Source organism: Physcomitrium patens, chromosome 9, assembly GCF_059467195.1.
Source record: "Physcomitrium patens ecotype Gransden chromosome 9, ASM5946719v1, whole genome shotgun sequence".
NCBI lineage: Eukaryota > Viridiplantae > Streptophyta > Bryopsida > Funariales > Funariaceae > Physcomitrium > Physcomitrium patens.
Window position 1 is genome coordinate 5,242,996 of NC_143418.1, and position 11,875 is coordinate 5,254,870.

An 11,875-nucleotide genomic window follows, 5' to 3' on the forward strand; every position below is an offset into this window, starting at 1 on the left:
CTGATACAAATTCAAAGACATGGGTGCAGAATTTTGTTCATAGGCAGCCTCACTTTCCCACTTTTCAACCATCCCTCTTGTTCCAAGCAATTCTTTTCAAAGTATTTATTTACAGTGTAGCCCTGAGGAAGAGGGTAATGCTGATGCCCTTACTACTTACCCGGATGACTCCTTCCTTTCAAGTTTGTGTGGCTTACCTGGGCATGGCATTGGATAACCTTTCTCATTTATAAATTATTATCAAAATACAACTAAAAACTAATTTAATTATACCTTACAGCTTCAACTATGTTATCTTTTCTAATACAATTGTATATGTCTAGAAGAAATTGCAGATGTTTTTAAAAGCTACAATGTTTGCAGATATTTTTATATTAATCTTATTTATTTTAATTATTGATTTATCCAAACTATGGTTTCTTTTAGTAATATTATTCTAATCAACATGTTTCAATATTTTTTTGTATTATGTTTTTTTCTAGTTTATTATTATAAATAAATTTTTAAAATTTTTAATTTAAATATAACATTTTTACCAAAGAAAACATTTAACCTAATTTTCCATGCATGCATGTAAATACATATATATATATGTTTTTTAATTTAACTTATAAAATATAAAATGAATGAAATAACTACTATTATTAAAAACATATGTCTTATCATCTTCTATATATATATATATATATATATTAAAAATATTAAAATATTAATTGCAACTTAGAAACTTCTTTGATTTATATTATATGTATATGCAAACATAAAATTTTATTTTTTCTTCAATCTTATTTATTTCTTCTGAGGAAATTTAAATAAAACATATATATACATACATCATTATCTTTAATGTTATACAAACGTCTTATAATATATAATACAAATATTTGTATTAAACATTTCTTATGTTTAAAACGAATTTGATATCATATTTATTCAGTAGTACTTCCATTGCAACTATTTGTTAAGCTACTTTAATTAGAGCTTATGCTTCTTAAAATAAATTGAAAATAGTCATGAGAAGATTAAATAAAAATTTACAAGATTAAGTAACTAGTAATCTGGTTAATTATCTAACATGTCATCTTAATTTAACATAATTTTATTTATTCTTAGAAGTAAAGTTTATTATAAGCTATATCTTGCATTAAAATACCTCTTTTATAAATTTGATTTAATTATGTAATTATTTGTGGTAAAAAACGTATGATATAATTTTATTGAATTACTTTAGATCCATAATTATTTTATGTATATATATATATATATATATATATATATATATAAAACTAAAAACTAAGGTTTTTTGTGCATTACTATAGTTTTCAGACTATTATTTTAAAAGTGGAACTATTTTGTTTTCATAAAACTAAAACCAATTAATTTAAATATTTTTTAATGAAATAACACATGTTATACAGTTTTAAAAATTATCTAAATAATCGTGTTGAAGTTTTTTTTCCTTTTTTGTTTGGATCATCACATTGTATGTTGATGCAATGTAAATTTTTCAAAAATATTTTAAACAGATTTTAATTTAGTTTATACAAGATATATTTTATAATGTATTTAATAAAATATTCTAATACTATCTATAGAATTTATGAGTTGCAAGAATTCTTCCTAAAAACAAAGGTATCATGTACATCGAAGGTTGTTGTATACAACAACAAACAAAAATAAAAATAAAAAGTTGTTAATGGCTTCTGAGTTCCTCCAACTGCCTGCCCGCCCCCTGGTTCCCCTACGTTCTCTCCCTTCGTTCCCAGAAATCTTATCAGCGGTTGAGATAGAGGGGTTTGGGATCGCAAATGAATCTGCGATTGAATAGAGAGGTTTCTGCGACACAATTCAACGAAGGCCCCTCCATTACTGGATGGATGAATTAGTACGTGAGTAGATAGATGGTCTTTGTGGATGCGTTTCGTTGCTTGATAATTGGATGGATGGTTCCGTGGATGGATGATACGCCTTCGATGTTTCGTTGGATTTACTCGAATTTCATCTTAGAAATTATCATTCCTAGTTTGGATGAATGTGGTGTATCTGTGTTCAAAAGTAGAGCTTTTGAAGGCTTTGTGCATGGTTTTAATGAGTTATGAAAACGAAGAAACAAATTGTGGGTGGAAAAATGGTTAGAATAGAATTAGACAATAATATTAATAATCATAATAATAACAACAACAAAAAACATAATAATAACAACAACAAAAAACATAATAATGTGATTAATCAAGGGTGAGATTATAATTCAAACACAAAATGAAAGGAGCTTAATTTGAGGAACAAAGATGGGTTTTCTATTAAGTTAAAAAGTCCAGAAGCATTTTCAATACAATCACATACATGCATATGGATATACCTCTCTCTCTCTCTCTCTCTCTATGTGTGTGTGTGTGTGTGTTATCAAGAATTACAAAACTGAGATCATTGGTGGGAATCTAATATCTACAAACAGAATTTTAACTTTGACTTAATACTTCCAATTTCAATGTTCAAAAACATTGCATATTTCCAATGTTTTTGTGTGCCCCAGAAGTTCGAAATGTTTTTAAAAAACCAGTAATCAAATAAGACAATCACAGACCTTTTAAGACTACTTCCATTGATTTGAAAACGAGGTCTTAGAATCGTATTAATCATTTAGAGGCATTTATTTATTCATTCATTCATTCGAGTAATTGAAGTTCACATGAAAGTTGAATTGTACTTCAAACACTATAAAAATAACATATAAACACTTCAAAGTGAGTAATCATTCTTTTAAAAGATCACAAATCATTTCATATAATAAACCACTTCACTAATTTCAATAATAAAAATAAAAATAAATATCTTATTCCCTCAAATATCACGTTAAATTGTAAAGCTTATTTCATTATTTGCAACCATACTAAGCATGTTAAGTGTGTTAATTAATACACATATACAACCCCGAGGAGGAGCGAGCTTGGCGAGGAGGGAGGGAGGGAGGGAGGGAGGGAGCTGGATTAGGGTTTTATAGCCGAGGCGGCACGTGAAGCTCTTGCTCTTGGTGCCATTGTCGTTGTTAATCATCCTCCTCCTCCTGCTGCTCCTGCTCCTCTGCAGTTGTGATCCAACATGGTACTGCGCTCCTTCTGTGTTCGTCTTGTGGCAAAGCCTGTCCTCTTGCGGTTCTATTGAGACCAGTCTCGTCTTGGTTGGTTCGGAGTTTGCTCCAATACATGAAACTTTAAGTTTCTTTTGTGAGCAATGGTTGCTGATGTTGTGGTTGTTTTTGTTGTTGTTGTTGTCGTTGAGTATTGTGGATTGGTTTTGAGATTTTCGCAGTAGAGGGTTTTGACTTGGTTACGTTCGTAGTTGCGACGAGGTTAATTTCGTATATTAGGTCAGGGGTTTATTGGATTGAGTTGTAGTTACGGAGAAGCGGGTCTGATTCGATTGGTTTTGTAGATGGGGTTTTTTGATGGAGAGATTGATTGGGTTTATTTTATAGAGCTTTTAGGTTTGAGTATGAACTGAGAGAAAGGAGAGATTTGTCTTGCGGCTAAGGTTCTGAATTATGAAGAGGGGGGGGGGTGCTTGAGGATTGCAGACGAAGGGAACCGGTAGTTTCGGGAAGCGCCGGAACAAATCTCACACGCTGTGCAGGCGTTGTGGGCGTAGAAGTTTTCACATTCAGAAGAGCCGTTGTTCGGCATGTGCATACCCTGCCGCTCGTGTTCGTTCTTGTACGTTATTCCTTACTTTTACACTGGCTTTTTTTTACCACCGTTGAAGGAATGAATCTGCCTGTTAATTCGTGAATCGTACGTCCAATCCGAGCTTGGTGGGCACAACACTCGTGTTCTTCAGACGTGATCTTGTAATCAGTGCCTTCTCTATCCCTTGTAACAAATGTCTGAATAGTGCGTCAATGTTATTGTTGCTTATCGAAGTTGTGAATTGAGTTTATCGTGTACTTCTAGGTTTACACTGCACGACTAATAACTCATCTTAGTTGGTATTCAACTGAGAAGTGTCAAGCAAAATGTCGATGTTCGATTTCGGTTTTTTGATCCACTCTCACTGATGCAAAATGTGAGGTCGTGCAGACAACTGGAGCGTGAAGGCTATCAGGAGGAAAACTACTGGAACAGGGCGTATGCGCCATCTTCGCCATCTCCCCCGTAGGTTCAGTAACAATTTCAGAGAAGGTATGTTCTGGACTTCAGAGAAAGAAAACATTTTTCTTGAGGTCCGTGGAGTTGATTTTGTTTTGATTGTGAAGTTTACAAGTTGGTCTGATCAATCCACTTTCTTTTATGGTAATAGTTGTCTGAAGGCTATGAGGTCCACTTCGTTAGGACCGGTCGACTTATTTTGGAATGTGATTTCATTCGTGTTCTTCAAGTGTTTTTCATGTACATACTTTCACACTGCAGGCGCACAGGCCGCTCCCAGGAAGCAGGTTGCTGCCGCTTAGGGTGGAGTTAGTTTCGGCATGTGATGTGAAGCACTTGTACCAATCATTTTCGTGAAGCCGAAATTTGATGGCATTTAAAGCCCTGTCTGCTATGCCAAAGCAACATCCTGGCCTAGTTGTATTTTCTTGAATGGACCGTTTCCTAGGCGAACTTGTTCGACTTTATCTGTCACCTCGTTGTATTGGATAATGTTTGCATTTCACGGTATGTATCAGCTAGCTTGCTTGTCAGTTTATTCATTTTGAAATTTGACACTCAGAGACCGTAGTCAATTACAGTAATGGTCCAGTGAATGCAATGACTTCCACTCTCTCATACAACTAAGTAGTGAAAGGTGATATCGCAAAGGACTGCAAGTGTCTGTTGAAGGCATCTTTAGATCCAAGCCCTAGGAACTACTACTTCGTAAGGTATCGGAATTTATTTGTCCCGGCCATGATGGTATACCAAAGGATTTTTTTCACGTTCCCAGAAGTCTCACAACCTTAGATTGTATCATTTCTTTAGAAATACTGCACATGATTTAGTAGGCGAGAGTACATGATAAACAGTACCCATGATAAGTAATACTTTTAATTAATTGAGTGTTGCTCTAAAAAGTATTTCTCACGTGACTGGTACTGGAGATTTGAGGTGTGCACAAATGTATTCTTCACTATTGTACATGATTGATGTACTTTCTTTCAATACAAGTATGATCATTGACATGTATTATCTGTTGTCTGCAGTATGATAATGTACTCTAATAATTTTTGCTTTCACCAAAACACAGTTTCTCGAGGTAAATTTACTATCAATTCTCTTCAAGCATTCTGTTGAGTTATTACATCTTTTTCTTTGTGTTACTTACATACAAAACCATATTATCATTTAAAAAAACTACAACAAAAAAGAAAGCTTGAATTTTATACTGATAAAAAAAAACTATTTAATCATCTCATAAATAGTCTACATGACACAAAGTGATCAAATAAGACAATAAAATGGTACTCGTATTAAATGGATGATGAATAATGAAAATTTAAAATTTACAATAATCATGTTAGTAAAAATAACAATGTTAAACATATTTTTAACGTCGATTTTTTAAATCTATAGGTCTGTTAAGATATTGGTGATTGCAGATGCATTCTAATGCTCAAAGAAAACAAGTAAAGCCATTTGTTAATCTTTTACTTCTTTTATTTTCCTTATGCTACATTTATATATTTATAAATGCAATTATAGAGTCCAGGGTTTGCTTTAATATTTTTTTTTGCAAGTCATTAAACATACCAGCTGATTTTAAAGGACCATGGTATTATAAATATTATTTAATATCTTTTTGGTTTTTTTATAATAAAAACTTGCAATACATATGTATATACATATTAATACATGTATATATAAATATTTTTTAATGAAAAAATTTAAATAATATAAGTTAAAGAATATCATAATTATTTAGCTACTTTCAATCTATTTTAAATTAATCATTTCTAAATACATTTTAAGATTCTTTAATATTCAATGTATATGGATTCAAGAACCAATCTTGACTTCAATATATGAATATATTAAAAAAAAAAAAAAAAAAAAAACTTGAAAAACATCTTCAATCTAATGCCTTTATTAATAGCTATTTTAAAATAGCTAAGATATTAATACTAAGCACTAATAAAATTAGACTACATTTTGATTTTGATACAAAATATAGTTGATTTTAAAATATCTTTAAATAGTAATATATAAAAAGTTGCTAAAACAACACCTCCATGTTGTTAATGCAACACCCCTTTGGGATCTCATGATTAATTTAGTTTATTTCATGTCCTTGTCTCTAATCCCTGTCTGAAGTATCATGTCTCAATCATTGATCCCTCCAACTTTATCTTCATCTCCTTGTCATAATTACTAATGTTCATCCTCCATTCTTATCCCTTATCATTGTGAATGATAACTTTAGGATTTTATAGATGGTTCCTAAGTAAGAAACATAAATTGCATTAAGAGTTATATATCATTTTTTATAAAATGTGAATAAGAATAAGAAACAAGTATTGGAAACAAATACAAGGATTGGAAATTGAGACAAGGGCTAGGAATGCAGGACATGGAATGGAGACAAGGGGGTAGAGACAAAAGACATGCACTAGGAATAGGAAAATGGGAGTAGAAAACAAGGATGAGAGGGTTGGAGACTTGGAACCAAGGATAGGCAATACAAGATGGGAACTAGGAATATGAGACATGGACATAGGATGGAGGATATGAATTACAAACAAAGACTAGGAACAATGACTATAGATTGAAGATAGATTGAATTAATCATTAAAATTGAGGAGGATGTTGTATTAACAACCTAGGGCATTGTTTTAGTAACTTCCTAATATATATATATATATATATATATATAATTTTAAATTCTAAGAAAATTTAGTTAATTTAAAATTTATTACATGTTTTAAAGTTTATATATATATATATATATATATATATATATATATTTAAAATTAATGATATCCAATTGAATGAAAAAAAATTATTCTAGAAAAAAATATAAAATGTTGAAGAAGCATCTCTACTATACTTAAACCTTTGATTCATTTTATTTTTTTATTTTTTTATTTTTTAATATTATACATCAATACCTTGCTTTAACATAGTTTTCCAAGAAAATGCAATGGATGATAATGCTAGTCATAAATATGAATACATATTTTAGTTACTTACATAATATCAAAAGACTATTAAGGGTTATAAATCATTCAAATAAATACCTCTTAACACTCAAAAGCAATTAAAATCTGTAATTTCAAGATTAAAACTCTTATCCATTTTTTGGTGTAATATTCATACAAAATTGTAAGTATTTATAATTTTAGTAAAATTTAATTCCGAATAAAATATACAAGCATTTACAATCATATGACTTATTACAACATGACTTAGCAAGTAGATAATTTTAACTAGTATATTACAAAAAATGCAAAAATAATACTAAAGTTAAGATAAAACTCACTTTTCTAAATTTTCATTCATAATATTTCAAAATAAACGTTGTAACCAGTATGACATATTTGACATAATCACAAATTATTTTAAATTCTAGCAACTATACCAACAAGGTTCTTCTTATCTTATAGTATATAAATTTTTGCTAGTAGAAATGCAATATATATATATATATATATATATATATTCACTTGATCATATAATAATGTAATAATATAATTTATTATATATATATAAAATAAAACTTCATTTGATTATTGTTATATAAGATCAAATGAACTCGTGTTGTTGTCACGGAAAGATGAAGCATGACTCAAATGAAGAATTTTTTTTGAGCCAAAGAATATTTTTCAAATATAAATACAATAAAATATAAATAGAAAGAAATAAAACATACATTAGAGCTTTCAGCTACAAAGTAAGATAGGTAAACGTGAGCTATTGTCATAGAAGTAGTTAATTTTCTTCAAGGAATTACTTGTGAAAAAATATAAAAAAATATTAAATTATATTAAAAAATCATAAAAGTATATTAAGATACTCAAAGATATATTGAAATTAATAAAAATAAATAAATAAATAAATAAATAAATATAATTAAAACATATGAAAAAATAATATTCAACGTAGAATTTAAACTTTCATTTCTAAAAAGAAGAATCTTGATAGGATAAGAGGGTTTACATCAAGAAAGAGCCACATAAAATTGACCATGGAAAAAAATAGGTTGTTATAGATCCAAACCAACATGCTTCACCAATTATTTTTGAAATTTATTCATTATTATTGCAAATGCAAGACAAATTGGAAATTACTTTTTTTTTTAGAATGAATAGAAATTCTTTTGTTGTAGAAGTTAGTGTAATTTCCAAAATGAACATCAAGTTTATAGCAAATTTTCTTCCAAGAATTCTTGCTTGAAGAACTTGATCTATTAGTTGTGTAATTAATAATTGGATTCTATTGTAAAGTCTTTAGTAATGATCAATATTTTTTAATAGCATCATTAGAGTCTCAATCTTAAGACAAAGCCTTAATTTAGGCATTGTAGATGGATTAAGCTATTTGATAAATTCAATTTGATAAAAATTATTATTGTCAATACCATCTTTAGCAATAACTTCATCGGCACTTAGATATTTTTGTTCTTCCTTGAGAAATATAATAATAATCTTCTCATTAATATCTTCTATATTATTATTTTTTATAGATAAAATAATTCTCTCTCTTAAGAAGGCATCATTTGCTACACCATCATTTCCATTATTAGATAAATAACATCCACTAAGGATGTTAATTGTTGATCAATAATCATGTGATTAAGAAGCATAACTATATTATCAAGCAATAAATTTGTATCATTTCTAATTTGGTAAGTAGAAAATATAAATATTAGTCAATAATAATATAACCATAAATATTCAAATGTACCACCATTAATATATATAATGTGTGTATGTGCATTCCATACATGAAGAAGCTCATTAGCAAACTTAATATCTACTTGAAGTGCTCATAAATTCAACTTCATGTTTTCTTTTAATTTATGAATTTTATTTGAGGCCAAAGTATTGAATGTCAAAAAGATGCTACTATAATTTTTTCTTGAGTTTCTTTTATAATCATTGCAATATTTAGCAAAAATCTTTACTAAAAAATATTGTAGTTCCTCCAAATAGGCAATCAATATCTAAAATGGCTTTAAAAGAATCATCAACTGCCTCAAGACAATAATGCTATTGCATTAGAAGTTCATCCCAAATACTAAGCAAAGTTTGGCAAATAAACTCAACATGGTTGGAAATTCTTAGTAATTAAATAAAGAGAGACTTTGTTACAATCTAATATAGCTTTGAACATAAAATGGGCACTTCTTCCTCCTTCAAGTAGAAATATGGTAATTTTTGATAATGCAACATATATGACAATCTTTTATATGAATCAAACTTTAGTTGCCAAAATATTGTAGGAAAATATCTTATCAATTCTTATAAGTCTATTTAGAAAAAATATGCATCCATGTTCTTCTATTATAAAGGCCACAATATCATCAAATATCTTTCTTTGTTGAAGATTCAATTGTGGAACATACTATTCCAAATTTACTTCTAATTATTGAATGTTCCATGCTATTTTTTTAGTAATAAATTAATTTCTATTAAATATTGCATTCCATTTTTTTTTTCACAATGGCATTGGAAGAAATTATACAAGCATTTTTTGGGAGTCTTGCAAAATCTTTTTTAATAAGAAAAGTCCAAAATCCTTAATTTATTCCTCTATTGGATTGCTAATTCCATATTTTTTTTCCAAACAAGCATTGAAATCATCCAAGATATTTTTTTCAAAATCTTTTCTATAAGTTTAATGGATTTAGCACATTTCTATGCAATAGAAAAACAACAAATAATATCCTCAATTGAAATTTAATTTGTATTTTTGATACCTCTTCTAAACATTATTGCCACTTTCTATCATCTTTAAGCAATCCTAAAGCTAAACATCCACTTTTAAATTTTGGATGGAAAATTCCATGAATAGTCTTTAATTGCTCAAATAATTATGGATCTTTAATATAGAATAATAAAAGTATCAAATAACAACTTTTTCTTATTGCTTTATTTATAAAATATAATCTTATAATAGAAAATCTATATTTTTTTAACATCCATGTCCTTCTTGTCTTATGCCAAATAAAATGTTGTAAAAACTATTCACACGTATATTGCCTTCCTATTGATATTACTAATCACATCTTAAAAAATAAAGGTAATGTTGTCTTTTGTCTTTCAACACATTCTAAAATTACAACTGCCTTGTCATTTACATCATATACTACTTGATGTATTTTTGGAAGATGAATGGCCAAGCAAACAACACTTGGCATTTTTTCATGGATCCGCATGCCAAAAAGTCTCTAAGCAATCTGTGAAGCTCCAAAGTATCTTACATCCAAATATTATTTGACCTTGTTTTGTTGGTTTTTAAATTACATTGTAATGCAATCATGGCGTTTATGGATATATTTATAGATATACTTGACAGTACAAATAGATGCACATACCTCAATATTAATATGACAATTATACTTTTAAGATAGTTTTGGACAAAATGGAACAACATTCCTATTGTTAACAACTATTCATCAAACTTCAAATGTTCTTCTATCTTTTCTTTGTCAATATTAAGGATATCCATTGATATCTATTGTTGTTTCTTCTACAAACACCTTTAGATATGTCTTTGTATAATGGTAATCTTCTATGTAAGGTGCTTGAGGATTTTGCATTCTATATGGACCATATACTATGTATTATAGAATGACTTCAAATAGCTCTCGATCATTATTTTTATCTAATTTTTTTGTAAAAACTATACAATCCATATTTCTAGTATATCTAATCTTACCTTTTCTATTCAAAAAAATTAAGATATACATATGAGATAGATATTTCTTTTGAAACTCAATAATATAAACATGTGCAACAACATCACCAAAGACAACTTCCTTCTTTATATCTTCCATAATTCCACATTTCTTAAGCTCAAATATATGGGCAATTAAATCTAGAAAAAAAGAGTATAATAAAGGGGCAAATAAGTAGGATGAGTCTCATGAATATTTTTTAATAGCCCATTATTATGTAGATAAATAATAATATCATAAAATGCATTATGCTCCAATCCATCTTTAAATAATATAATAGCAATTTCTTCAAAAGTAGTTGAAAGATTATATTGCCATGTATTTTTCTCATTCATGAAGTACAAAAAAATAGCAAGATTCACTTCTACTACTCCTTTATTTTATACCTGAGATAGTATTTTATGTGCCTATCTATATAATCTAATAAACAAATTATTCTCCCTCAAAACTTTTTCAATTTTTCACACAGTTTGGCTCAATAAACCACAATTATGTCTCATTCTTCTATCTTATGCAAATAATGCATCATGGATATAGAATTATATATAAGTTGAGTTGATACCTTCTTTTGATAATAACACTTTCATTAAATGGTGCAATTCTTTATTTATTCTAAAACTATTAGAACATTTTTTTGAAGCAAAGATCAATTAATATTTATACCTAAGGACGTAAATACATGTATAGTATTGTATTAACAGATATTTTCTTGAAACTCCCTTGCGCTTGTATTCTAGTCCTCAAATAAGTCTCTCAAAAGCAAAGATGGAAAATATAGAGATGGTAGAAAAACTCTTCCTTGATGACAACATTATCCAAATAATAGCAATTTCTTTAGCAATTGGATTAAATATTCATCAAATCAATGCAATACATTATAATAAGGATACAAAATATTCATCCTCCCTAAATTATGTATGGCTTTAGGAATTGTAACTATTTTTGTTTTGTTTTGTTTTGTTTTGTTTTTTTTTTTTAATAATCTCTCATATTTCTTTTGCTATGATTG

The 11,875-nt window shown here is 28.5% G+C and overlaps 1 protein-coding gene across 1 annotated transcript; it reads left to right on the forward strand.

Annotated features, from left to right (window-relative positions):
- Nucleotides 1-3,038: 3,038 nt before the first annotated feature.
- Nucleotides 3,039-4,616, forward strand: LOC112286415 (large ribosomal subunit protein eL37z). The gene is made up of 4 exons (XM_024528283.3): nucleotides 3,039-3,102; nucleotides 3,575-3,710; nucleotides 4,074-4,175; nucleotides 4,404-4,616. Exons 1-4 carry the CDS (start codon nucleotides 3,100-3,102, stop codon nucleotides 4,442-4,444), a joined length of 282 nt encoding a protein of 93 aa, XP_024384051.1. The 5' UTR covers nucleotides 3,039-3,099; the 3' UTR covers nucleotides 4,445-4,616.
- The last annotated feature ends 7,259 nt before the right edge of the window (nucleotides 4,617-11,875 follow it).

Bases quoted from the DNA above. Each gene is read 5' to 3' on its own strand.
- LOC112286415 (XM_024528283.3), top strand. The intron at 3,711-4,073 runs GTACGTTATTCC...GAGGTCGTGCAG, and splicing joins TGCCGCTCGTGTTCGTTCTT to ACAACTGGAGCGTGAAGGCT. The intron at 4,176-4,403 runs GTATGTTCTGGA...TTCACACTGCAG, and splicing joins CAGTAACAATTTCAGAGAAG to GCGCACAGGCCGCTCCCAGG.